The sequence below is a fragment of the Hippocampus zosterae genome, chromosome 2 (genome assembly GCF_025434085.1).
Source record: "Hippocampus zosterae strain Florida chromosome 2, ASM2543408v3, whole genome shotgun sequence".
Taxonomy (NCBI): Eukaryota; Metazoa; Chordata; class Actinopteri; order Syngnathiformes; family Syngnathidae; genus Hippocampus; species Hippocampus zosterae.
The window spans coordinates 22,486,683-22,514,303 of record NC_067452.1 but is presented as its reverse complement, the minus strand read 5'-3'; the positions used below and the strand labels follow the sequence as shown (position 1 = coordinate 22,514,303).

Sequence of the window (27,621 nt, the reverse complement as noted above, 5' to 3'; positions counted from 1 at the left end):
TGTGTGTGTGTGTACGCACAGCTCCTGAAGCTTACTCAGTGTCCTGATGGCCACAGGGAACTCCTGGAGTTCATTGTAATTCAAATCCCTATGAAAGACAGATAAACATCAGGTTCCCATGGTTAAATAAAATATTGAAAGCACATGTCTTCGTCGCGCTTTCACCTCAAGTGCATGGAATTTATAATCCAAGCATCTACAGTATAATATTCTTGTCAGTTTTGGTTACGTGTGCACTCTACAGTGCATGTCTTCTGCTCTCTGAGGGGCTAAAGGTTTGAAGTTTGCATTTGCCCTTCGACCTTTGCAGCTTTTACTTTATTATTTGGGTCTGACTCTCATTAGTTTCCTAGGAAACACTGTACCATAACAACTGTTGCTATCACTGACATTTCTCACATGCAGGTGGTAGGAAGACGGAGTAGGGCTAGAGGGTTTTGTGTATGGCTTGCTTGTATGACAACGTGCTATAGCGTACTCTTTTAACCTGCATTTTTGTAGGGGGAGAATTGTTTATTCTGTACATATTTTTCTTTCGTTTATAAAAAAAAACAAAACTAAAGACAAATTACACTCCATTCGTTGTTAGTCTTTTCCAAATGTCGTGGTTATGTGCTTGTCTGAAGCAATGCTCCAGCATTTTCTCAGTGTTTCAGGATAAACGTCTGTCAGTGTTTGAATGTCCTGCTTGGAATATAGGTGGCCTCCTGGATGGCTTATTGCAGTAATAGTTTTATCTAATGTGAGATGGCGCTCGGGGAAGGTGACACTGATGCAAATGGCCGCTTGAATTTCTCATAAGCAATGCCACTGTGTGAGATTGACCCTTCATGCCATCGCAATCACCGCGTCAGTGTCACCCGATCTGTCGCCCTCAATATCACCTGTCTTTCCTTTTAGCTTGTAGCCACAACACTTCAGCACAATCAATTCTGCTCCGGTCATTCTATCCTTTTTTTTTTTGCTTCTCTTGTCTATCTTGGTTTGCTACAAGGGCTCTTTAAATGGCGTGATATGGGCTTAGGGACTTCACGGACCCTTAGTAACGCACACGAATGCATGTTCCCTAATACATGCCGATAAAAAGGAGTACGCAATTTGTTACTGCAGCAGTTTTTTACACAATATACCAGGAATATTGTTTTAATTAAACCGCAATGACTTTTGCTGGATATACAGCGCTCTTGACTAACTTTTTGCACTGGTGCACCCAACCAGCACCAGCACAAAAGTTAGGTGTACCCAGATTTTTCCTCAACTCATTCAGTACCAGCCAATTCTGGACCAAGTCTGAAAAGACGTTTAAAAACGTCTTTGGGATTGAATGAGTTAAGCAAGTATTAAATATTTGGTCCCAAAATATAGGGAGTCACTAATACCTTTCTCCTCACCTCTCTAAAAGCTGGTTGTGCTAGTGCAATCTCTTATTTTATTTTTTTTGTCTGTGTACCATTGTAAAATTTGGTTGCCGACGCACGCAGTCTCGAGTCCTAATATTTGGTTTCACCCCCCACTCCCTTCTCTTTAAGATCATACTTTTCTGCACCTTGCATATTTGTGTGTTTGCTTCTCCCTTCCCGAATGTATCTGAGAGAATTTTGACTTCTGCATTCCTCAATGATGTAATAAAATAACAACCTTTATTCCAACACCTGACAATTTAATTTAATGGTCCTTCTTTCTTTTTTTGGCATGCTTTGCCCTAAGATTTAAGAATACCTCAGAACACAACAAGACACGCAATGGAAGTAGATCAAAGTGAGGGTGTATTTCAGAAAGTTTTGCTATGGTAATAAATCAATGTGGTTGTTGTAAACTCTTACCATAAAGACTTTATGGTGATACTTGCTAATACGTGATTTTCAGGGGAATGTTTGTGGAAGCCGTGCAAGCACTTCATCTTGGTCTCCAGGGTTAGATTTGTGCATCGGTAAACTATGTATTGTAACCGCGCGCGAGTGTTGCGCAGCCAGGAGAGCAAAAAGATTGGGAGAATGCATCTTTCTGGGTAAATGAATGCACCATTCTCATGAAGTCATTCTGGTTCATGCCTCTGAATTGTGTGAGATACTCACAGAGTCTCCAGACTATGTAAACCTTCAAAACATCTCATTCCCATGATCTGGATCCAGTTGTTATGGAGATGTCTAGGTAAAGGCCACAAGTGTTTTTTTTAGCGAATCTGGCCTTCTGGTCTCTGAGACAAACTGCATACATCGCCACCTCAATCCACCCAACAAATGCATTCCGTACTCACAGTACAACAAGTGCAGAGAGGTTGGCAAATGCATAATCTGGAATATGCGTGATCTGGTTGAGGGCCAGGGTCATGGCCTGAAGGGAGTGTAGAGCATCCAGGGCCACGACTGGGATTTCTGTCAGGGAATTGTCATCCAGCCACAGGTGTCTGAGAGCAGGAATCCCTTGGAAGGCGCCAGAAGGAACTTCAGACAGGAGGTTGGCATCCAGACGCCTGTGGGTTTAGAAGATGAATCTTGTGGTGATGTGTTGTGGTATTAAAACGCTCCGGCTTCCAGGAGTATAATTATGAGAATTGTGCATGGTTCATTCTGCTCTTTTCTCAAGCACTTGTCTTTTCTTCCATGCAAAAAGACAAAAAAACAACATGTTGAGCTTCACCAGTACGGGCCTGTACAGTAGCTATTCTGAATAACGTGTTTGTTATTAATACCTCGGTGTCCTGGGAAATTTAACAAGAAGGGAGTGTCAAAAGCCTTACAATCGTCCTTCTGACTTTCTTTCACACTTGGAATTTGCTGTTGCCATCACATCCTGGCAAGCAAGGACTGAGACACAAACATTGTTCACTTTCCAATGATTCATTTATTGAACTGGGTATACACAAGCATTCGGTCTTTCATCCCTTCAAGCCAACTAAAGCTAACAAACCTCTGTCCTCCTCTCGGTGTCCTCAAAGCATCGGTATGAGTGTGACATAAACAGCAAGGAAATTTAGTAACGTGCATGCACTGTCCAGGCTGATGTGATGGATGGTCCCCTCGGGGGGCAAAGATGAGAATCCAAGGCCACATCCGCATTCTGTTCTTCTTTTGTCCCTTCACACGTTCATTGTTCTTCATGTAGTTACATGTCTACATCAAAGAACTCACAGCCACTGTTGACTCGTCAACTCACAGATGAATATTTGGTTATTTTGTAAGCTGTGATTCTTTGGAGTCTTGTGCTGCAGCTCCTGCTGTGCCTCGTCACCCGTTCGAGGCTTCGCCAAAACCAACAGAAACGTCAAAGTGAAATCTGAAATGAAGAACTCTGGGCTTTGCTCCCCGCGGGCATTTGCCACCAGGAGAGGCAACTGTATACACTGGCTCTCAATGCGCTCACGTGATCAGCATCATATTATTTCTACTTGCTAAGCGAGCTTTTTTATATTTATGTATTTTTTTAATGCCTATTTTTTGTGCTTAACATCGTCCCCCGACATCATGTGTGGACACTGTCTTTGACCCAAATCGCCAGATGAAAGCTGCGGAAGACCCTACAACTTTCCGGACTGCTCTCCAGGGCAAAATAAATGTTCCTCAGAGTGGACCTGCCAGGTCTCCCTGCAGAAGGTCTAGTAAGAACCAGGAATGTTTCACAGAAACCAATAAAGCAGCAGCTATTTCCTGTCAATTACATCAAAGTCTGAAGTCTGATTATGGGAACGGGAAGGAGAACATTCCCTTACACAATCCAGGAGTTGTGCCGACTTACTTGAATTCTCCAGACCTGTTCACTGGTGCCTATAGCACAATCTAATTATGATGTTCTTTTGCCTTTACCTTCTTTGATCTCACTGACTTTGATATATAAGGATGTGTTTTTCTTCATGTTTTTAGTTCTGTGGAGACAAGATAATTTTTGTTTGAGATCAAGTGATCATTTGTTTTGGATGAAAGGCTTTTTTGTACTGTGATGCCGTGCTTTCTTGTGTTTCACGTAACTGAGAGACGCCGGCAAGATTTGCTTTCCAAAGTCTTTTTGCCTTAATCTTTCTATGCTGGGCTTATCATTACTTATAATGACAAGGTACTGGGTCTCTACGCAGGGGCTTATTGTGTATGCGTGTTTTCTCGACTTGAAGCCATCTCTAAGGGGCGTAATTCTTCAAAGACCACACACACACACACACACACACACACACGGTTGACGTTGAACACATTAGCGCCGCATATTGAAGGCAAATACAGAAAAAGGAATTTTTCACTACGGAGCCACAAAAGATCCGGCACGTAAGCAGGTGGATGGCTTCCGACAACTTAACCAATCTCCAAACAGGGAAAATGGCTTCGTGTGCTAGAATGCATGAATTATTCACGTGGCAAGAAGGCAGGTGGAGTTTGTCCTTGATAAAATATTGAGATTGACGGGTCAGGTTGAGGAGTTACAGATGAGCTCCACATACACACGCCCCAAAGCATACATGCTGGCACACATACATTGACCCCGCGGATGAGACAATTAAGCCACCAAACACTCATTAGCAAACCAAGCGGGATAGCAGTGTGGGTGGTGCAAGAAGAGTGGAAGAGGAAGAGTGGGCGAATTAACGGAAAATGAGGTGGTTTCACAGCTCATTGGAGATGTTCTCCCTGGCCTGCAGTGTCTGCTGTTTGCCTCATGGCTTCCAGATGCTACCATGAAGTGTGTTTGCACAGCCAGGAGAGTCAGACAGCTCTGTGCTGAATGCAAAGGGTCTTTTGGCGATATTGGACGACGGTATGCAATGTGTCACCGGTACTGTACAGCTGAGATATGCGCAGGTGGGGATCGGAGCAGTTTTCATTTCCTGCTGAGTGAGAGGCGAGTATAGACGCGCGTGCGTATGTTGGACTCACAGTGACAGCAGGTTTGGTAGGTCCCACGGAGCATCATGGGGAAGTCTTTCAAGGTGGTTGTTCTGCAGCATTCTGAACAGAACAAAATTAAAGCATCGGTGACACTCGAAAAGGATCAGCAGATGGTGAGGGCACCTGAGGCCGCAAATAATTCCAAAGTGATTGGAATCTGACCCCTAATAGGAAAAGGTTAGTGTAGGTAGAGGAAAGGAGACGCTCCTTGGGTGGGCTGTTGATGTCATTCTCAGAAGCAAAGAGCAAGGAAGGAAATGGGGGACAAGCAATTGAACACTCTACTTCCCCTCCTGCTCTCTTTTTCTCCTTTCCGTTGAGGTTACTTAGGCTCGGCCTTGCAAGCTGAGGCCTGTGGCATTGCTTGTCTTATTGATGTACCAGAAAAGCAGTGTGGTAGTGAAGTTGCATGGGTGCAATACCGTTATTGAATTGATTGATTCCTGGAGCAATAACATGAACGTTTAGTTTTTTGTTGTTGTTTAGGTAATCATAGAAACAAAATTGGAATGACCAAAGAACAAGAACTGTATTTCAATGTACAGTAGGACATCTGTACATATGTCACTGTCCTAGCTGCCTAAGCATACATTTTAATACCCCTCTTCACGCTTACGTCTGAGTACACAATTTACGATTTTTATGTTTTAGCAGCAGTTCTTAAGAGTGATAAATGTTAACTATCGAACCAACGAATCCAACGACCTGTATGAGCACGTCAAGCTCATATCTGTCACTGGCTGAGAGGCTCAAATTATTATCTCGCAATTACAGTGTGCATAATGTGACTCCTACGTTTGAATGTAAACCAACAACTATATATACCGTTGCGGTAAGACACTGATGTATGTCATGACTGTACTGTGTGCGAGTTAGTGCGTGTACGTGTGTACCTATATGTGTGTTTGTGTAATGAACAGACTCCATTTCCAGCAAACTTTGCAGTTTATTATACAGGGTCAGCCATGCATTTTACTTTGAAACAGCTCAATAAAGTTAATATATTCAGGAAGGAAGCTAAACTACTCTGAGGTCACATCCATAGTTGACTTGCAGTCATGTATGAGCACTTTGTTCCTTTCCAATGGATTCAAGTAGAGTTCATTTTTTTCTCAGGGTGTCGGTGGATCCTTAAAAATGACAACCAATTTTCAAATCTGACATTTAAAGATCTTTATCAAGAACTGTGTTGAACAGCTGGCAAGTCATGGGTTCATGTCGTTTTGCATACCGTATAAGATAGAGTTTGGTAGTTTTAATTAATAACAGCTCCTATACTTGCAATCCCCTGGAAAAATGGTTCACACTAAAGTATTAAATGTGCTTTCTGTCATGATTCTGTCTTGTTTGTTTTGTTTGTTTCAGTTTCCAGTTGGAGAGTAGGCGTTCACTCATGGGTCGCACCTGTCCCGAATCTGGCCTTTTACTAATCTCCTTTAAAAGCCATGCCACGCCGACAACTGCATGTCGGATTATTATGACTTGCTCACGACTGTCCTCAAGTACTTCAATTCTCTAGACCAGGGGTGCCCAAACTTTTTGGACCGAAGATGTACTTTTCGATCAACTAACCTCCCGGGATCTACCCTTACCGGCACGCGCGCGCACGCGCATACACACGCACACATGAACGCCATGATGAGAAACAGCCTGAAACTGAGGCATGCGATGCACTTTTGCAGCCTGTTAACTATCGTAGCTCACACGTACATTTTTAAAGTGCCCTCTGAGATTCCTATTCTTTGCCCGTGCCCTCTGTGAATTGTACATGAAGCAAACTCTGAATGAGAATAATGACGATAAAAGATAGAGTGCAACAGCTCTGATTACAAGCTGCAATTGCAGACTGCTGAGCACTAACAACTTCCGGTAACGTAACCAGGCGTTAACGTAAATTCAAGATTTACCTGCTTTATTTTATTTTTTTAATATTTATTTTGTGAAAATGAGACTGATAGGATGATTAGGGTGTAGCGTACATGAACACAAAAAAATATGTTACGAACATGTACAAAGACACACAAATGGTTGTTTTTTTTGTTTTTTTTCTCCTCGACACTCTTCAGATCTACTTGGGAACTGTCTTAGATCTACCGCTAGATCAGGATCTACCTAATGGCCACCCCTGCTCTAGACATTGTCTGTATTTTTTTCCCCTCGTAGCCTTTGCCGAGTAATTCATTGTATTTTTCTTGTTAGGTATTCTTGGTTTATGTTCTTTGCGTATCGGCGTCTCTTGTCCTTTGAGTTGGCATTTTTCTTGCTCCTTGCCTTTTACAAGCGCTTTTGGTTTGATCTCGCCTTTTCCTGGTTCTTTGTTACCAGTGTCCTTCTTTGTAGTTTTATCGGTCTTGCATTTTTACGAATAAATATACTTTAGGTCTGTCCGGAAGACATTATTAGAAGTGCCAAGAACTAAACTAAGGCTCAGAGGGGATCGAGCCTTTTCTGTTGCTGGTCCCTCTCTCTGGAATGACCTCCCACTGAACATTCGGCAAGCCTCCTCGCTGCCCGTCTTCGAATCCCTCCTCAAAACTCACTTGTATTCTTTGGCATTCGACTCAGCATGACTTAGATTTGTTCTTGGTTTTACTGTTCGGTGCTTTCTACCGTCTTTGTTACCGATTTGTTTTACTGTTTATTGCATATGTTAAGTTGCTCCATGTACAGCACTTTGTATGCAGCGATGGCTGTATCGAAAGTGCTCTATAAATACAATTGAATTGAATCCTTCCGGACACCTGACAGATTCTTTAAACATGCAGATACCTGTGTTCTTCTCTACTGTGTTGTTGGACTGAAGTGGTTGAGCAAGATCATCAAACCCACAGGAAACATTTTCTGAGCCCCTTTCCCCTACCTATTCTTTGTACTTTTTCTCCCCCGAGGACATTGAATTACTTGCACCTGGACTCTTTGGGAACCAGAAGCGAGTCCATTGTTGAGAGTGTTTACAGGCACACTGATAAATACTGTATCTATATCTATATATGCATAGATTGATGTCCCTCTCTCTCTCTCTAGGATAAACAGCATACATAGAAATAGTTTGATGGTGACTTCTCTGTCACCTTGTTGTAGTCATGGTGGGTGGCATTACCAGGAAGCTCTTGGAGCACATTTTTAACTCTCTGTGAGTAACATTTACAGGAATGGAAGAAATGTATTAAATCTTGACAGAGCAGTTTAACAATGCCCTGACCTGCGTATAGTATATTGAAGAGAACAATCCCACCTCAAATTTTTGATAGACCAGCATGGCAAGAAGATTGAAGCCGTAAAGTTAGTTTGGAAAAGTGGGAAAAAGTTACTCCCAAAATGTTGAAGGTTGTGAATACCCTGGCTCGTAGGGTCTAACATAGACCTCCACCGATTCCCACAGAGATTCGCCTTGTCCAATACCCACTCCCAAGTGCTCACATTTTATTATCTTTTGCCCTCCCACATCTGGCTGTCCTATAGGTTTTATTGCTGCTGTGCACGTTTTTCCAATTTGTCACTTGTAGTATTTGCGGCAGGCGTAAACATTGATGGTGGCTTCTCTGTCCCTTGTTGTAATCATGGTGGGTGGCGGGACTCCTTGCAGTACACCTGTGAAGGTGTTTGACTTACAAAAAAAAAAACCGCAGTCATTAATTGAACCATGCTGGGGTATTTCATGACGCACAGACCTGTGTATAGTAGTCAAGCTGAGAACACACTCGAAATACAAAAGCCAAGCAGCATGGCAAGAAGACTGAAGCCATAAAATTGCTGTGGAAATGAGAAAGGAATTACTCACAAAACTTTCAGGTTGTGGAGACCCTGGAGAGCATGACCTGAAATATACCTCAGCCGATTCCCAGAGATTCGCCTGGAGGTCAAAATAGAGATCAGAAAAGTGAGAGCAAAATTAAGTGCAGGAATATACAGTACATCAAAGTTTACGAGTCTCATGAGAAAATGCTGCCTTTTGCTTCGTTCTGGACTTGTGGCTGAAGGGATCGAGCGCTGCCATTACTTCATTTCAGTGCTTTGGGGTGAGTGTTGAGGCAGTATGCAAATAATATTCGATTCTTTTCAATGTGGTTACTGTTGGCCCGAGCGCGCACTGAAACATTAAGCAATCAAAAGGGGGAACTGATGAGTGTCGATTGTCTGATTTGAATAAAACTTAGCTTAGCATAGTAAGTACCCAAACTAAATATTGGCTTGTCTTCCTTTGTGAATGTTTATATGTGTGTGCGTGTGCATGTATAGGTGTGTGCATGTGTCGTAAGGTGTATCCTTTTCTTTTTTTTCTTCTTTTTTTTGTGCACATGTGTGTTGTGTGACAGCTAGTGCTATTTTCCATGTCCTTGATTTAAATTGGGCTCAGTCTAAGGAGCCTTGAGGATAGCATGGGAGAAAAACCACACGCATTCATACAAGCAATCCAATCAACTTGTTTATCAAACACAGCACCTAATGGTCATTTGTGAGCGTGGATAAGATGTCCAAATAAATAGCATTGAGTCCGGCAGTGTAACTGTCAAGGTCAGAAGCTGCAAGTGCCGTTTAAACACAGATTTGCGCTTCACAGCTTGAGACCACCCACTTTTGTTAAACACACAAGCACACGTTACATGTTACACACTGGCATCCTCCTCCTCCTCCTCCTCCTCTTCGCGCTCTTGGTCTTCAGGCGGACGGCCCTGATGTGCAAATTACATCCTGATAGAATATTGGCGGCCCTTCCAAACCACCATCACCACTATCACCCAGATGGTAACAGACAATGACTGTGAGCAAACTCTCGCTGACATCTGATACTCCTGTCAAATATGTGTCAGGCAGACTCACTGCACTAGCGAACCACTCGGCCCCACATGTATCCGCCAATTCTCACACTCTTCAAGTGTGTGTTTATCAGTATGAATAGAGACACAATCTCACATATAGTTTGATTAGTCATGTCGATAGAAGCGCAGTCAAGACCTGAGGTGCATCGAATGCACAGCATGACTTTGCAAAAAAAAAAGAAGGATATACTGTATATATCCCCCTTCCTCAACTGGCGGACCGCGATCCACGACCGGACCGCCGACCTCCTCTGTCCGGACCGCCGACCTCCTCTGTCCGGGCCCTCGGCAAATTGTATAAAATAATAAATTATAAAGCGATTTTTACGTTATACATTTTCTATTTTTGGACTATAATCTGCGCATTACCGCGATCGCTTGTTAAAATTATCCGTTGTATTATTTGCGTGCACGAAGAGATGTATTGCAGAGGACGCAGCAGCGCGACTCTGTGTGTGTACAATGTTTGACGAACTGGAGACGGGGGCATGTCGGCGATAACGATGCGCTGATTGGCTCCTCTGAACTTAAGGTGTGCCCATACATCAGCGTCACGCATTCAAAATGGATGATTGTGTCATGCGCGACGCCACAGTGTGCTCACACCTTCAGCACAGGAGAGCCACACACAGACTTTAATAGGGATCTGGGTTAAATTTGCTCCAGAGCAAATGCTTGTGAAGAGTACGTATGGCGAGAATGCGTTGCTTTCGGGCTCTGTCGGACTTCTGTAATGTGTTGATTCATAACGACACAAGACTTGGCTCGTAACATCTTTCCTTTTGTATGAGACTGGACTGTCTCGGAGTTGTTTGTTCCTTTGTTGTTTGTTCACAACTCCCCGGCCCCATAGAATTTATTTTGTGATTTCCTCTTTTGATTTTCTGTTTGGCGCATTAGTGTTTGCTTTTCTGAGTGTCATTGAAGTCATCGTTCATTTACGTTTTCTTGGGCGGTCACTCTCGAGCAGAAGGCGCGGAAACCGAGAAGGAGAAGGACGTGCTGGTCCAGTAGTCGCTTGAGTTGTGTATATACAGTACGTTTTAAAAAGAACCAACACGACAGCTCGTTTGTTTTCTGTCGTTTTGCTCCGCTGCAGAAACTGCCGTGTGAACGCAAGTGGGGCATCCCTGACACTGTGTCGGGGCTGCGCCGCTCAGCGGCTTTGTACGTGTGAACGCTCCACACAATTTGCTGCGGTTCAAAATGTATCGCAACAAAATATATCGATGCAGCGCCGGAGCAAATGTGTGCCGTGTGAACGGCCCTAATTAGACAAGACAAATCGCGGGACGTTTCGATTGTGTGCAGTTTTGCTCCTGTCTACCCGGGGATCTTTGCAGCTGTTAAATGAACATCCCAATGGCGTCCTCAAATAATATTTGCATGCCTCAGACATTGCATTCACCTTTAGTGGAAGAACAGCACTGTACATTCCTGTGCTCCCTTGTGTCAGTATTTAAAATGGTTCTTAACTCCTCTTCTAATATTTTTCAATGATTTCAGAGGGGATGTGAAAAGGGGAATTGTACAAATGAAATAATGTTTTTGTTTTCATTTTTAGTATTTATTTTGGTAAAATGAGTATTTTGATTTGCTTTTGTTAAATTAAGGGAAACAAGACAACTACTGTTTAACAAAGTTGAAGTAAAAAATGTCTAATTTCCCTAAAAGGGCTATTTCTATTATTAAGCATGCACAACTTGACAAAATAAAAGAGTTCCTGTGCCTCAACACAATACCTCTCATTATTTGCTGTGTACTGGCAAAGTGAATAATTGTTATTTTCATGCACCCCATTATTGGTTGGTTGTGAGGAGTGTTGATTTGTATAAGCTTGCCTTGACCATACTAAATGGGCATATAGCCCTGCTCCCCATGACCGCCGTGCATGGGACCGGACCTTGGTCTTATTAAAAAAAAAGTGGACCGACAGCATTTCTAGTTGAGGACCACTGGTATATATATATATATATATATATATATATATATATATATATATATACACACATAGAGAGGGAGAGACGGGGGGGGGGGGGTCAGCGCAGGTTTTTCAGTACATGATTTATTCGTATTGTGCAATGACAGAAAATAAAGCCCTTTCTCGGTTTTATTTACTTGCTATTGCTCAAGATGGCCACAAGAGACAATTCCAATAGGCTTTTTATTTATTTTTTTAACAGGAGTAACTGTTTGGTTCGAGGACCCATAAATGAGATCCAAGCCCCTTGTCCTCGGGCATCTTCCTGCTGAAGTAAAGGATCAGCTCCAGATGCATTGCCGATTTATAGTAGTCTGCACTAAAGGCAACATTAAGAATGGTCACTGTAGTCGAGGTTGAATGGTGGTTTCTTTTGCGGATTCTGGAAACACGCAGTTGCAGCCGTTATAGGTAAGATTAGCTCGTATCTCAGCCAACCAGCCTTTCCCCATTAACTGCAGCACCGATGCCAAAATTGCGTCAGAGTGGAGTTGAGCGCTCATTGGATACTTTATTTGTCAAATGGATTATTACATCAAAAGTAAAGACGAATCATGAAAATATGTTTTGATGGTCTTGATCGACATCATCAAAGCACCCGTAGCTCTCTGTTGACACGGAGTTTCCATGACATCAGTCTGTGTATAGCTGTGCATATGGGTGAATGTTCCGCACTTTGGCTTTCATAATCATTCTAGATCAATCTCATTCTAATGAAAAGCGACCTTGCTCTTGTCAAAGCATTGTCACAGCTGTTTTTTCTTTTCTTTTAATTTGATTTCAGGATAGTTTGGACTTTTCTTGGCCCTTAAGCTGCATGGATGAAAACTCAAATCCAAAACTTGAGAAACAGTGAAGAGGTTCCTCGATTAAACAAAATACACCACAATGATTTTACTATTTTGGATAAACGGTTCGGCCTAAACAATGTATTACAGGGATGGTGATTTTCCGCGGATATGTGGAAATCCGCCGTTTTATTTCCTAAATTGATCATTTTTGTGAATCGTCTAAATGCGTTAAGATATTTTTAGGGGTGTCGCCGGTAAAGCTTTGTGTACAGTGTGTGACAATGTCATTCTATACGGATCGAGAGGATGAAAAGCTTTACAGAGTCACGCAACCTCGGTGAAACAAGTTCTCAAGTGCTTTTCGACAGCCTGTAGCATGTGTTAAAACAAGAGGAGTTGGCTAAAAAGAGAGTGAAAATAGACGGAGTGGATCAATAAGCTTTTAGTGCTTGCTAAAAAGCTTAAAATGAAGAGAAAATAAAGTATTCTTCTACCTCATAAAACTGTATATTGTTGTATATACTGTAAATAGACATCCACTTTATGGAAGAAAATACATTCATAACCCATATATAGTAAACGGTGTGGGACTTCACTATCACTATATGAGGTAAGAATCAACAGCTTTTTATCACATTTACACTTTATGAATACAAGTAATGAACAAATCTTAAATATGGCAGGGAATGTGTTTCCTTTTTTAGTTTTGATTTTGAGCAGCAAATTATTTTTATTTTATTTTATTATTTTTAGCAAATTGAACAGTTTTTTTGGTTGTTTTTTTCTTCTTTCTACCCACATTCTTGATGCTGGAGGCTGTAAATTTCCCCAGTGTGGGACAAATAAAGGATATCTTATCTTATATTAAATTTCAAGTTACATATTGGTGCTCACAGAAATGCATAAGCAAAATTGCACAAATTTTCACTTGAAAGAATAGTCAAGTCAAGTCAACAGTATTTATAAAGCACTTTCAAACAGCCATCGCTGCATACAAAGTGCTGTGCATGGAGCGATTTATCATACACAATAAACAGTAAGACGAATCGGTAATAAAGGCGGTAGAAAGCACCAAGCAGTAAAATCAAGAACAAATCTAAGTCATGCTGGGTCGAACGCCAAAGAATACAAGTGAGTTTTGAGGAGGGCTTTAAAGATGGGCAGCGAGGAGGCTTGCCGAATGTTCAGTGGGAGGTCATTCCAGAGAGAGGGACCAGCAACAGAAAAGGCTCGATCCCCTCTGATAGTGAACAATCTTGGGATTTTTTTCAGTTCAAGTTTCAAATAGTGTGTAAATTGAATACACTTCATCTTCAGCATGTTTAGTGCCACTTTTGTAAGTGGCCACGCCCCCGTCCAAGTCATGCCCCATCCAGGCCACGCCCGTTTTCGCTTTTTTCATCACTAGCCATTGTCATCCCTGGTATTATCACGCCCACCTACCTCAATTTGCTCAATATTAGCAAAGGGGCAACCTCCATATTTCAGTTTGCGTTGAATAGTCTTTCTTTCTTTCTTTAAGCTAATGTCGTAGCAGAGCCAAAAGGACGATATGATCTGATCAAAGGTTGTGGTTTGTAGTGTCTATAGAAGCTTGTAATATTACATTTTAGCACCCTCTATCCATCAACAGAAACTTGATCTCGCCTTCTGTTTAGAGGTCCACTCTCAGGGTCAACCACTTAACCTCCGGAACTGTCTTTGTTAAAATTAAGTATTGCAAAACTGTCAGCAGGATACCTCTTGATGAGATACAAATGGACGCAATAATGATATAATGAGCATCAAATTCAATCTCAATCTTTTGACTCCTTTAATGCTCCGTTCGGTTGACAGTTCCTTGTAGGTGTTTAAAGTAAAAAGACATTTCTTGATTTCATAAAACAACTCCGAAGTATGCCCTAATGAGACGAGTGTGGGATGAGTCAGACCTAAACTTGTAGAGAATGTGCTGCAGGCCACTGAACACTCACATTAAAACCACCGAGGTGCTTCATCCTCGATGAAATAGTGATAAATGTCATGTAATATCTTAAGAATAAGCTGCACGCACACAATGATACTGACAGAAAACGTTCCTTTTACTATTTTACTTACCTTACTTTCTGTCAATTTATTACTGTATATGTTTTTATGTTCAATAAACAAACAAACAGAGATAAAATGCAATATCATACAAGCAACTTTGAAAAAGGACCTGAGGCAACTGTTGCATGTGGCTTGAAAGATTTGCACTGCCCCAAAACACGTCAAAAACATCAAGGGGGAGTATCTCAAGATTGCATCGACGTGCAATCAGAGTGAATAGTTAATAGCAGTGAAGTGCTTTAACGTGAATTGGAATGGAGGTGTGTAAACAGAGAGCGTGGGAATGCAACGATGTAAAGTCAAACATCAAACAATTCATCACACCAGCAGTCACAGCGTGCCTCGTCCTGCCTTCTTCTGGCGCTAGCAGCAAATACGACGCACACACATCAGCTTCTCCAGGGTTGCTTTTTTTCTTTTTTTGTCTTTGCCGTGTGTATTGGTAAATGCGATGTGTGTATCATGAGCTTCCATGCTTCATCTCTCGATACAAGAGGTGGGGGGTGTTTTTCCCTTCGACAAAAAAATGTGAAGATGTATTTATTTATTTGTTTTTATCTCATTGAAAATCAATTGCCTGCGTGTTGAGGTGCAACTGGCGGTGGCACCATTGGGCCTTCACATTTATGTGCTTGTCGTTGGCAGTAGCAAGGCCGGGGACGGTGTTGTTGGGGATGGAGCATCACTGCCATTGTTGCTGTCATCATGGGACTATTATTGTCGTTAATGGAGCTGTTGTTGTGCCCATTGTGTTCTCAACCTTTCTTATCTTTTTTTTTGTTGCTTTATCTGTCCTCAGGCTCTCCGTACTACAGCTCTCCATTTCAACTCAGACCGACAGAAAGGAAAACTCCTTAAAATGAGTTTTCCCTTGCCTCTGTGCTTGCGCACGTGGGGTTCATTTGGTTTTCTTTTATGAACCAGAACTTGTGTTGTCAATTTGTGCACTGCGATTAGCTGGCAGTCAGTTTAGGGTGTACGCCGCCGACCGCCTAAAGACAGCTGGGATGGACTCTGGCACGCCCGCAACACTCGTGATGTTAAGCGGCTCAGTGACATGATCTTTCTGTTTTTGTTTTGATGTCCAGCCGAGCGGCGGACATTTCCATTTAGCTGTGCACCTGTCATGCATCGCAATCAAGCCACGATTGCAGGACTCTCCTGCCGACAAATGACTGTAATTTTCTAGATGTTCTTGCTCCATTTTTCCTGTTTTCCTGATTTTCTAGTTGTTATCATTTAAGTTTTGGTGAGTTATTCTCAGTTTGCAATGGTCCTGCTGTGACAACCTACATTAGTTTATACTTTCCTTGCTTTTTGTTTCTCCCGTTTTACGCTGGTGTGTTTACCAGCGTCTTTATTTGTACTTTGTCGGCCTAGCGCCATTTCTTCTGTAATAAATATTTGTTGTGTACATTTTATCTGACTCTGTGTTTTAAGAGTCCACTTCTGTCCGACACCTACTGGAAAGAAGCACTTCATTGAAAGAAGAAAATGTTTTAAGACCAAGTGTTTTTCTTCCTTCTAACAAGATTGTCTCAATTTGGAGCGAGTGAAGATGCTATGACACAATAAAATTGGTCTTAGGTGGTGGTGCATCCAAGCCCTCATGCTCCCTCCCACATAAAGCAATCATGAATCTTCTTTGCCATTTTTGTGACCAAAAAAAAGATCCTTATTAGCGAACAAATAACAAGTAACATGATTTATGTAATTGGATCCTCAAAGTTTCTTCTTGTTTTATTGATAACAGGGCCCAATGTTCTTCAGCTGGAAAGTGATTTAAAGTCAACAAGATCTTCAGCAGGTAAACGAGTACTCCTCATCATTAGCCCGAGCCTTACATGCTACAATTGCATATGTTAGGGGAAAAAAAAACAGCGACCCGTTCCACAAACATCCAGCTCTAGGACTGCACAACTGTCCGTGTTTAATGTTATGTGTTGTGTTTACACTTTAACTTGATGTGAACTGTTTTGTTAAGCGCTTTGTTACAGCTGCCTCTGTTGTGAAAGTGCTCTATAAATCAGTATGTATTGTATTGTATTGTATTGTATTGTAGGGTATGTAACCATACACTTATAAACACACGATCACCCACGCAGTGCACGTATGTGTCAGGGTCTTTTATTTTTTAAAATGAGACTTTCTGCTGCTTGGTAATTTACCATTTCACCTCGGGAAATACTGTGTGTGTGTGTGAGTGTGTGTGCGCGTGTGTGTGTGTATATACACACGGGACAGAAACATTGCATGGGATTTTTGCAGCGTGCTTCACGCTACAAGCACAAAATGTTCACTCCAAATGAATATCAGGTTTCTTTGAGCAGTCGTTCCAGAGCGCGCTAGATTTTGCTTCAGGCAGTTTCTCAGTAGGAGAGATGAAAGGCAGGCCAGAGCCATCAATCGCTGTCACTGAGGGAAGCGCAGATCAGCTGCCAAGGCTATGACTTCCTTGTCATGAATGAGTTGTGACCAGAGGTTATTAACTACATTTGAGCTGAAGGATTCCCTACTCACAGTTCAGTTAGCAGGTGCAGTTGGTGGAAGGCTCTCGGCTGGATCTCGCTGATGTTATTCATACTCAGATCCCTAAAGAGAGGAGAGAGAAACAGCAGAATGAAAGTATCAATCAACGCGCGGGCTAACTTATCAATGGTCTTTGAAGTTTGTCAGGTCGTGTAACTTATATGTTGAGAAGCTGTATTTCAGATGGTGATCAATCATCCATAGTAGGGAGTAAAACACAGAGAGGATCAGAGGTTCGGTGAAGGTTAAAGGAGGAGGAGGAGAAGAAATGTTCCTACATTTCCCCAGTGAATCTTTGTCGGGCAGCTAATTTCCTCCTTTTCGCAATGACTCTTTCGCTTTTCCAGATGTCTCACTCCAACTTTCCTCTGATCTGACCCCTTAGTCTCTTTTCATAGCTCGCGTCGTAGCCCCCCCCCCCCCCAAACGAGGCCATGTCATTGCACCTTTCTGATCACTGCTATAAGGGAGACACGCTCCACCTCTCTGAAACTTTGGCGGCCTCAGCAAGTTATGCATTTGTTGGGGGTTGATGTTGACGCAGGTGGGGGTCACTGGGGTTAGGGAGGGGAACGCTCAGATCCTTCAGTGCAACAGTTTGAAATTATACAGTGACAACGTGTAGGTCAGCGTGTGGAAGAAAACGCTTCTAACCTTGTGCCTCAGTCATGTCGGGCTCTTTGACAAACACCATGCAAAACGGGGTTACGTCAGCACTCTATGCCTTTATAGTCCTCAGAGTCTTGCTTTAGTCTTCAAGACGGAGACGCACACTATGCGGGTTTCTTTGTGGCCTTGATATTAACCATTGTTGATGAAGCCAGACCGCCAGGCGAGCAAGTGTGAACTGCGCTCCAGGAAGCCCCTCAAAAGTTGAGAGCTTTGACTTGTGACTACGCTGGCTCTTTGTTTGTCAAGTGAGCCAAACTTGGCTTGAATGCGTTGTTACACTGCTGGGATCTTTATATTCCCCTGCAGAGGCATGTGGGGAAAACAATCGGATTTATATTCTTATTTCACTAATCTGACAACTCCATACCACCTTGTCAAGGATCGGTGCTAATGTGAAGCAGTCAGTTCCACACTCAGCACTGTCACTTTTTTGCAGGTGGGATACATGGGCGGGGGTGGCGGTGTGTGTGTGTGTGTGTGGGGGGGGGGGTGATGTCTTGCTGTATGATGAGTTTGCAGCATTTTGCATAACCCTTTTGCCAAGGGGTTATGTTGAGTGCAATCAGCTCGTGTTAATAGGAAAAGTAGCCGTTTCTCTCATGACATTGTGTCACACTGCAAAGTAGGCTATTCATGTTCCAATTGCACTAATTGCATTACCATTACTCCGCTCAACTTGGCTGTTACTTATTGATATGCTCCATTCTTATGTTTTAATGAGTCTCCGGAATGTTTATTTGTACTGGAATGGCATAATAGACTTGTGTTAACAGCTCAGAGTACAAATGCACATTGACATGCTGGGGCAAAAGGTAGCAATGATCGGATTAAAAATAAATAAGTAGTGGAAAGCTGCAAGCCTCCGCAAGTGACAGAATTACAAATGATATTAGAAGTGCTTTTCATCTCTCACATGGCAACAACAGGGTCTGCGTCTAACTGATTATCAAAACAGTTCAAAGTGAAATGGGGCGTATAGAAATTGTGATCACATTCAATTGTAATTCATGAGTAAAAAGTTGAAATCCTGTTTCAATCGCTCCCATCTGGAGACGGAACTCCATCAGAACCACACGCCACACGAGTTCATTCCCCTTCGTAGTCGCTCTTATCAACAAGTGATATATTAATTAATTAAATTTCTAATTACTTCTTACAAAAAAAAAAAAATCTCTATAAGCATATCAGACATTCTATTTCACTCGAAGTGTGGGACTGGTCTCCCCTTTCAATAACGACACCCTGGTGATGTCATGCTACATGTTTGTCTTGTGTTTTAATATTAAGCCCCACTCAGAGATTTGAAAATGAATGCAACAAAGTCAACTTGTTCTTGATTTCCTGTGGCAACGACAAATAAGCAATAACAACGAAGTGAACGGCCTCTCTTATAAATGATACAGACATTCAAGTTATATGCCAACACACCTTAATCATAACATGAGATGATAAATGTAAAATTGATTTGCTTTGGTACGTTTCAAGGGCATTGTCACAGTAAAGCTACGCACGCGCAACACGCGTAGACTTGACTCTGCTCGTGAGGATGCCCTTATAGATGAAGACAAGTCTCCATTATCTGTTCCTGATTAAAGAAGCCATAAACAAACGTCGCGCAAAAAGTCCAGAACGGCGACTTCGCTCTGACAGAATAAACAAGCCGCAATGGGGAAAATGTTTTAAGATAAAGACACAACGGTGAGTCAGAGGGAAAGGTTGAGTGTGGCTCAGTTTGTTCTGCTCTCCAATGAGCTCGCTGGGAAGCCAGAAAGAGACACGGAGACATTTCTCCTCTGCAGGCCAAGGCCTCTGCTGACAACTTGACATATCGTTGGAAGGCGCTGCGCTATGGCTTGTTTTTAAAATCAAATAACAGCTGTGGCTTTTTTAAACCATGATAATTATGATTGATGACTACCACATGTGCATTGTTTCGGCTGGCGCTGCAGCGTGCAGACACTTTCAGCGCGAGTAAACGGCCGCAACAGAAAACAGAAAAAGAGCTAGAATATTTTGCAGCTTCGGCAATGTACGAAGAAGTCCGACAATTAGAACGCGTGGCTTCTCTATTCCTTTTTGATGGGATTCTTGTGTGAGACTCCGTGTGTAGGTGGATCTTGGACAATATTATTGCCGTTTGTTGGAGGCTGGGGTCCGTGTGGTGAGATGCCTGTCATTCATTTTCACACCTCCTGTAATATTGTTTTCCACCAAGCCTGCAGCTGCAGTTGGTAAAATTGCAGGTTAAACTCCACAACATCATACATGGAAAATATTGCTATGTGGGTTTGTGTGTGTTTAAACACGAGATGTCAAAACCTTTGTGCATAACTTCATTAGCTGCTGCTTAAAATATTGCATCTACTCACTAACGGCGGCTGCCATCTTAGTGTTTGACGTGCAGGGCTTTTCCACGGAACATGACGGCCACCTTACGTTCATGAATCCTTCCGTTTAATGCGTATTCCAATAAAGCAAAATCAATCAGAGTACTGCCCGGTGGTCCAGTGGTTCACAGTGCAGAGGTCATGGGACAGACGGCAGGTAGATGCACAATGGACACAATAACATTTCTCCAGAGGAGTGGTAAGCAGAGAAGAGAAAGTAACCACAGTGTGCTCTGTGGTGAAAAAAAGAAAAGAAAAAAAGATCTCAATTGCAACATGGTATCTTGAATGGGAACTTAAGTGAGGATGTGGAACAGGGAGGTCAATTTCATGAGGTGATTGTGTGTGCACCTGAGCTTTGGATGTTGGAAACGATGGATACAAATGTAACAGTTCCCTTTTGGATTTTTGGTCTGTGGAAACATGCTCAATTATAGTTTACCGGTAGTTATTATTTACACAGACTTTGTATCGGTCTGTCGTTTCAGCTCTCGATTTGACGTACCTACCCTTATCTACGGTCATTAGCTATGGGTCATGACCAAATGAACGAGATGCCAGAGGGGTCGATTCCGGCTCCGGCCTCCCTGTGTGGAGTTTGCATGTTCTCTCCGGGCCTGCGTGGGTTTTCCCCGGGTGTTCCGGTTTCCTCCCACATTCCAAAGATATACGTGGCAGGCTGATTGAACACTCCAAATTGTCCCTAGGTATGAGTGTGAGCATGGATGGTTGTTTGTCTCTGTGTCTGGCTGGCAACCAGTTCAGGGTGTCCCCTGCCTACTGCCCGAGCTGTAGACTCGGATAGGCTCCAGGCCCCCCCCCCCCCCCCCCCCCGCGACCCTCGTGAGGATAAAGAGGATCGCAAAATGAATGAATGAATAATCAGAGCACCGTGTTTTGAGTCTTGTACTGGCACATAGAATGTATTTTTGCAAAGACCGTAAATAAAGAAGGTTTAGTTGGACACTTTTTTTTCTTAATTTTTCTTGTGAATATTTTGAAAGTTGCCTTTTCCTGCATTCGGAGCAGCATGCCAAAAAAAAAAAAAAAAGAGTTGATTTATTCCTTTAGGTTAATACATTTTTCATTTCGCAGAGGCACACCAGAAATATCATCCCCTCAGATCTCTGCCTAATGTTGAATGATTCCCTGAAGACAAGGAGACACTTGCTTATCCCGTCACAAACTGTTGAATGACTGTCAAAAGCTGTCATCTGATGTCTCCCTATTTAAGTAACGACCGAGGCCAATAGTATTGTGAAAGAGGACACACGATCCATTCTGATATTCACATAAACAATGCCATGTGATATGCACTGTTGTTCGGTCTGTGTGTGCACGCAGGTACGTGTTCTGGATATTTGAAGACTTTGCAAAGTGATTTATTGGGTAACCGTGGCAAGGTGTTTGTCTTGAGGGTGAAATTTCCATTCATCTCCCCGGGCCCTCTGTTCCTTTATCTTGTGCCGCTTCTCTTCCCATCTCTGCTTCAAATTTCAGCCCGAGCGTGGAGTTACGTAAAGCTGTTGTTTCAATTGTGTGATTTATCATATTTCCGTTTTTGCCGTCAGCAGAACCACTGAAGTATGCTATCATTCCTGTGATCAAAGGCCCCTCTGTGTGTGGGTGTGAATGTGCCCATAGCTCCTTTGTGGACAATCTCAAGCTGGTGGCCTTCCTTGACAAGTATAATGATTTAGCGCAACAAAACAACTGATCACGCCATATGAAACACGGCCAGACTCATGCTGGGAGCTTCACCTGAGCTACATCCACCAGCATTACAATTAGAAATGTTGCCGGCTGCAGGACAGACCACCCTGGTGGGTGATTACACTCTCAGATTGGATCAGCAGGCAAGTGTTTGCCTTGCTTCGGTTGTGAAATGTGTCAGGCAGACTAAGCTGGCCAAGAATGAGGAGGCAAGACCTGGGAGTCGGTTTGAATGGGAGTCAGACGTGTTCCCTCCCACAATGGAGCAAACACGCTTTTCTATCTGTGCTAATCTAGCAAAATATCAAAAGAAAGATAAGTCCACCCGTGGGCACAAAAACAGGGCCCGTTGTCTCAAATTGAACGATTTAGATAACAATACGATCAAATGCATTCAAATATGTCCGAATTGCAGAATAGATTATATTTACCATATAATCATAAAGGCTGAAGAAAGAAAGAAATTGAGTAGATCATATCACAGCTTGCATCTTTGTATACAAATAAGCTGTCAAATAGCTGTGCGCAGCCTAAGATTGACATGAGAATTATCTGCGGTGAGATTTTGGAAAGTGCGTGAAGCCATTGTCAAGTCACCATGGCCACATCATTGATTTTCTGTTGCCTATGAGACAAACCGATAAGCAAACAAGTGATTTACAACCGTTGATCCACAACAATTAAAACTAGCACGCATCATAATCATAATCAGGTTAGCAATAGCTCACTTCTTAAGGACTTTATTTTCTGACTGCGGGGTTTGTAAACTGCTGCAGATATTGGGACTGCTTGGTGTAAACACGCCCGTCCACTTCCTCAGCACTACCGCTGTGCCCTTGAACAGGGCACAAAACCATGACCGCTCACTTACTTACATGCGTTGAAAACAACATGAAAAAAAAATATGTATATAGTATGGTCACATTTCAAGTAGTTAAAATGACTTTTTTGTTTGTTTTCTGACATGCAATACCAACTGTGAGTGCTCTTGGCATTTCTACAAATATGCACGTTGCCATTGTGCTTGATCTCACGCTTTCAAAACATAACCTGATACCGTTACGAAAGCCATCCCCTCAGGCCTTCATCTCCTTTATTTCCAAACACACCAGCAAATAAATAAATCACTCCCTGGTCTTTCATCCAACAAAACAGCTCATAATGTCCATCAGATTTGTTCCTTTTAAGGCAGCTAATCTGCAAGGAACCTTGTGGCCATATCAAAGTCTAGTCGAAAGCAGAAACATCTCTGCCTACAGGCCAGGACTTTTCTTTCTTTGCAATGCTTTGAGCCACACCTTGGTTGTTTTTGACTGTCACCATGACAGTAAGGTCTTCTGTCGCATTCAGCCAGTCAAATCGTCTCTGCTTTACCTCTTTTCCGCAGTCAAAGCCACAATGAAAGAGGCTCTTTTATCCCACCTAATGCGACTGGTAGTCAATGCTAAGGTGCTTGCAGCCTTCAATGGGGCCGAAATGGTTTGTGAGGGTGAGGTCTGTTTGCTTTTTACCATTTTTTGTTTTGTTAATAGATCAACTACATTCACTTTTAGTTCCTCTGGTGCTCACACAAGTTTGCACGCACACATGCATGTGCGGCCATACATAAAAAGGGCAGGAAGGAGGCTACAATGCTGTCTTTCGCTTCCTCCTTCCTCTAAAGAGGTTTTCTTTCTCTTCTCGACTTCCTGAGAGGGCTGTGTTGCCCATTGTGTCAGAAACAACTCTCTTTATCAGGCCGTCTCTTATTCTCTTTTGTGGCTCATTCACGGGCCACAAAGAGCAAAAGAGAGGATGAGGAAGTCTTTCACCTGGACAAGAATGTCCAAAGGGACGCCTCGGATACAAAAGAGCACAGGAAACAGACAGGGAGGAACAGAAAAGAAGCGATAAGGCAGAAAGGAGGGATTGTCGTTTTGGGCAGAATGACAGCCGGATGTCCGGGTGGAGAAAGTGGCTGTTCAGTCTGGGGTCATGTCATGGGAAACCCGTTCATGCCCTGTGGGAAGTCTTCATCGACTGGTATAGTGCGCACAGGGCACATAACACACTTTTATGTCGGCTTCTTGTCCACCCACACATAAGATGGAAGAGGGAGGGGTGAAAGGTCAAGCACTTCAGTAATGGAAAAGGGAAGTGTTGGAGCAGTGTGAGCTACATGACATACAACTGCCTACGACATGTGGACGGGACTGACAGGCAGCTGTTGTGGGTCGGCAAAAAGAGCCTTTGTAATTCATTAACATTTTCATGGTCTTTACATGACATGTCAAATCTGCTCTTCCTCTCATTTTTGTATCTTATGAAGGTGTTGACTTCGGAACGATTACAATTTTGCTCCTTATGCAAAGGTATCAGGGGGTTATCCCTGATAGGTGGTTCTTTCCGGCACATGTGATGCAGATTCCCAGCCGCAATTTGCCTGAAACCTGATTTTGTGTGTGTGTGTGTGTGTGTGTGTGTGTGTGCGTGTGTGTGTGTGCGTGTGTGTGTGTGTGCGTGTGTGTGTGTGTGTGTGTGTGTGTGATTAAGTGTTGGACTTGATAGCTTCATTTAGTTGAATGGCAGAAACAGGAGGAGACTACCGCTAGTTCGAAATCCACTTCTGGCTCACTGCTGCTTTAACGCTTCACTCACTGATCCGCGTCACTGCTCCATATAGAGCATATACAATTAAAAGGACATCTTGCCATATAGTACTGAAGATGTGGCTGCTGTCATTTTGAAGATATTTAGTTTGGCTCAGTGCCATGAATGTTAAAAGCAGCAATTACATTTTTTCCTCCTCCTCCTTTGACATGTCAATTTCATCGCAGTGGCACAATTCCCGGCCAATGGAAAACACACGTGTGGCACACAGTGGCAGCATCGTCTTTTTGGGTTGACCTCCCAGACATCTCCCAACCAACCTAACACGAATCTGGCCTCATTACCTACTTCCTTTAAAAAGCTGTGCCACGCCCACTACTGCTGTCAAAAAATTCACCGGCGCTTCTCTAACTGCTTGGATTTGCTAGATGCTTCATGTTCCTGCCTGATAGTTTCTCGCCTCCTATTGTCTTTGTTCCATGTGAGCAGTATTTTCTTTAATAATTATAGTCTCGGTTTGTATTGTATGCACTTTGGGATTTCTTGGCCTTTTACGACAAGCACATTTTGCCTATATTTACCCTTGACTCTTGCAAGCCTTTTTGTTCTATTTTGTGATTTCCTGCTTTATTGTAACCAGTATCCTTTGTTGTACTTTGTCGGTCTTACCCATTTTTGAATTAATAAAACCTTTTTGTCAATCCTTATTTGAGCCTACGTTTGAAGAATCCAATTCTGTCCGCAGAACCCCGGACTACCGTGACGCTGCCTATTTTAGGAAATGCTGTTCTTTTTTGGATACAGGTTTTAAAATGGCCATAAAATCCATTTGATGTGCTATGCAGCCCAAATACCACAGAGAGTTACAATTCGCAGTTATACAGCTGACAGGTGTATTCGTTGGAGATCCACGTATGCAGCTAAGGACAGTTTTGAACATTTATTCCATTGCTGGAGAACACAATGGCATCTCTGTAGTGGAAAAGTGAGAACGACAGATTCATGCAAGCACTCACACGTGCAAACATTCCCATGAATTCCAAGGCCTGCAAAGGGGCAAAATTGGAATCTGGGCCATGTAGGCCTTCTGAATTCTCTCAGTCAGAGGCACCCCTCATCCTCGCGTCACAGGCAGCACATTCCAAGCCCCCATATCATACATGTGTCACACTACTGTGCATCTAAGCATACACGGAGTCACCCAGTAGGTACACTTTTGTCCGCAGCGGATCTCTACAGCTGTAGCTTGAGACCAAAATCCCCAAAACACTGTTGGTCCGATTTAGATAAGATAAGAAAACCTTTATTAGTCTCGCAATGGAGAAATTCCCGATTCACAGCAGCAAAGTTATGAAAGGAAGAAGTAGAACAACAAAATATAGGAGCTGCTGGAAAGGCAGCCACTCACGCGGCGCCATTTTCAAGTCAAAATAACAAAAATAACACAACACATAGGACACAGACAGTCGTGCAATCTTCACCACTTTTCTGCATACACTTTGTTCTCTGAAGCAGTTATAGACGAAAGAGGAGAGGATCAAAGTGTCCTTTTATCAGTGGATCAGAGACGTCATGCTGAAAATGTGCACACGTCTGCTACAAGCTAAGTTTTGAAAGCAAACACGAAGCTGTAGCGTCCATTGACGAAAAATAGATTGGCTCACATCTCCTGTCCCATGTAAATCCACTTCAATTCCAAGCCGCGACTCCCAGTTCCGCATCGGCGCTCCGCGCTAACGCTCCATTCTTCTCATCGTCGGCTCCTCAAGCCTTACATCCATCCAGCCGCAGACCGTTCAACAGCACCGATTTCTCCGCTGAACAAAGTGGGGCTGTGAAAAATGCTGCCCATAACAGGCGCAAGACACAAGCGCCCCAGGACTGTCCAGCAACGACAGTCAAATGGCGCCGACATTCCTCCCAGGCAAAAACAGTGCTGGTATACCCATACTGCCGAGAAGGCGCAACCACCAAGCACAGAGTTTCCTCCTTGATGAATGTCGTGGCCAAAAAATGCTGAAAAAAGTCCACATCAGGTACACACGACGTAACAACAAACACAAAGTGACAAAAAAAACAACAACAACAACAACAAAAATAACAAGCCGACGGCTGCCTACTCAGGCCGCATCTTGACTTCTATTTATACTTCTATTATATATTATGATATGAACTATTTTAAAACTACTTACTGCTTGTCCTCAAAAGTTTCCGTCCAATACATTAGTATGACTATGTGTTTCTTAATTGTTTTCCTGATAATGTATGATAAACATGATATAAGACCAAAACAAAATAATGTTGTATGACAGACATTCAATTATCATTGTTAACATCAGAATCAGAATCAGAATCAGAATCATCTTTATTGGCCAAGTATGTAGAACACACAAGGAATTTGTCGCCGGTATAACACGCTGCACTAGTATATTGACAATTGGGTTTTTAATACTTACAGTATTTTTAAAGATATGGTGCGAAAACAACAACCAAATATTAGCAGTTACAGTGTTCCAGTTAGAAGAAGCTATTGATTTGAAGGCTTTCTTTAGTGACAAAAGGGACTATAAAGAAAAACTGGGCAGACTCATACCTAGGGACAATTTGGAGTGCCCAATCAACCCGCCATGCATGTTTTTGTATTGTAGGAGGAAACCGGAGAACCCAGAGAAAAGCCACACAGGTACGAGGATCACATGCAAACCCCACACGGGAAGACCGGAGCCGGAATCGACCCCTCCGGCATCTCGTTCATTCAGTCATGACCCATAGCTAATGACCGTAGGTACGCAGATCGACCGTTAAATCGAGAGCAAACACAACAGACCGATACAAAGTCTGTGTAAATAATAACTACCGGTAAACTATAATTGAGCATGTTTCCACAGACCACAAATGACTCAAAGTCCAAAAGGGAACTGTTACATTTGTATCCATCGTTTCCAACATCCAAAGCTCAGGTGCACACACAATCACCTCATGAAATTGACCTCCCTGTGCCACATCCTCACTTAAGTTCCCATTCAAGATGCCATGTTGCGATTGAGATATTTTTTCTTTTCTTTTTTTCGCCACAGAGCACACTGTGGTTACTGTCTCTTCTCTGCTTACCACTCCCCTGGAGAAATGTTATTGTGTCCATTGTGCATCTACCTGCCGTCTGTCCCTGAGAGATATTTA

At 42.8% G+C, this 27,621-nt stretch overlaps 2 protein-coding genes across 3 annotated transcripts in view; one reads left to right on the top strand and one right to left on the bottom strand.

The window, feature by feature from the left end:
- kcna2b (potassium voltage-gated channel, shaker-related subfamily, member 2b) overlaps window positions 1–27,621 on the top strand; it is a 167,271-nt gene that overhangs the window by 62,506 nt on the left and 77,144 nt on the right. The window lies entirely within an intron of this gene.
- Window positions 1–27,621, bottom strand: part of LOC127595585 (leucine-rich repeat-containing G-protein coupled receptor 6) — a 39,790-nt gene that overhangs the window by 7,970 nt on the left and 4,199 nt on the right. For both annotated transcript variants that reach the window (XM_052057201.1, XM_052057202.1), the window contains exons 2-7: window positions 17,072–17,143; window positions 8,653–8,724; window positions 4,860–4,931; window positions 2,258–2,473; window positions 2,076–2,147; window positions 20–88 (exon numbers count right to left, since the gene is read on the bottom strand). In XM_052057201.1, coding sequence (XP_051913161.1) covers window positions 20–88; window positions 2,076–2,147; window positions 2,258–2,473; window positions 4,860–4,931; window positions 8,653–8,724; window positions 17,072–17,143 — 573 coding nt within the window. The remainder of the gene's footprint in view (window positions 1–19; window positions 89–2,075; window positions 2,148–2,257; window positions 2,474–4,859; window positions 4,932–8,652; window positions 8,725–17,071; window positions 17,144–27,621) is intronic.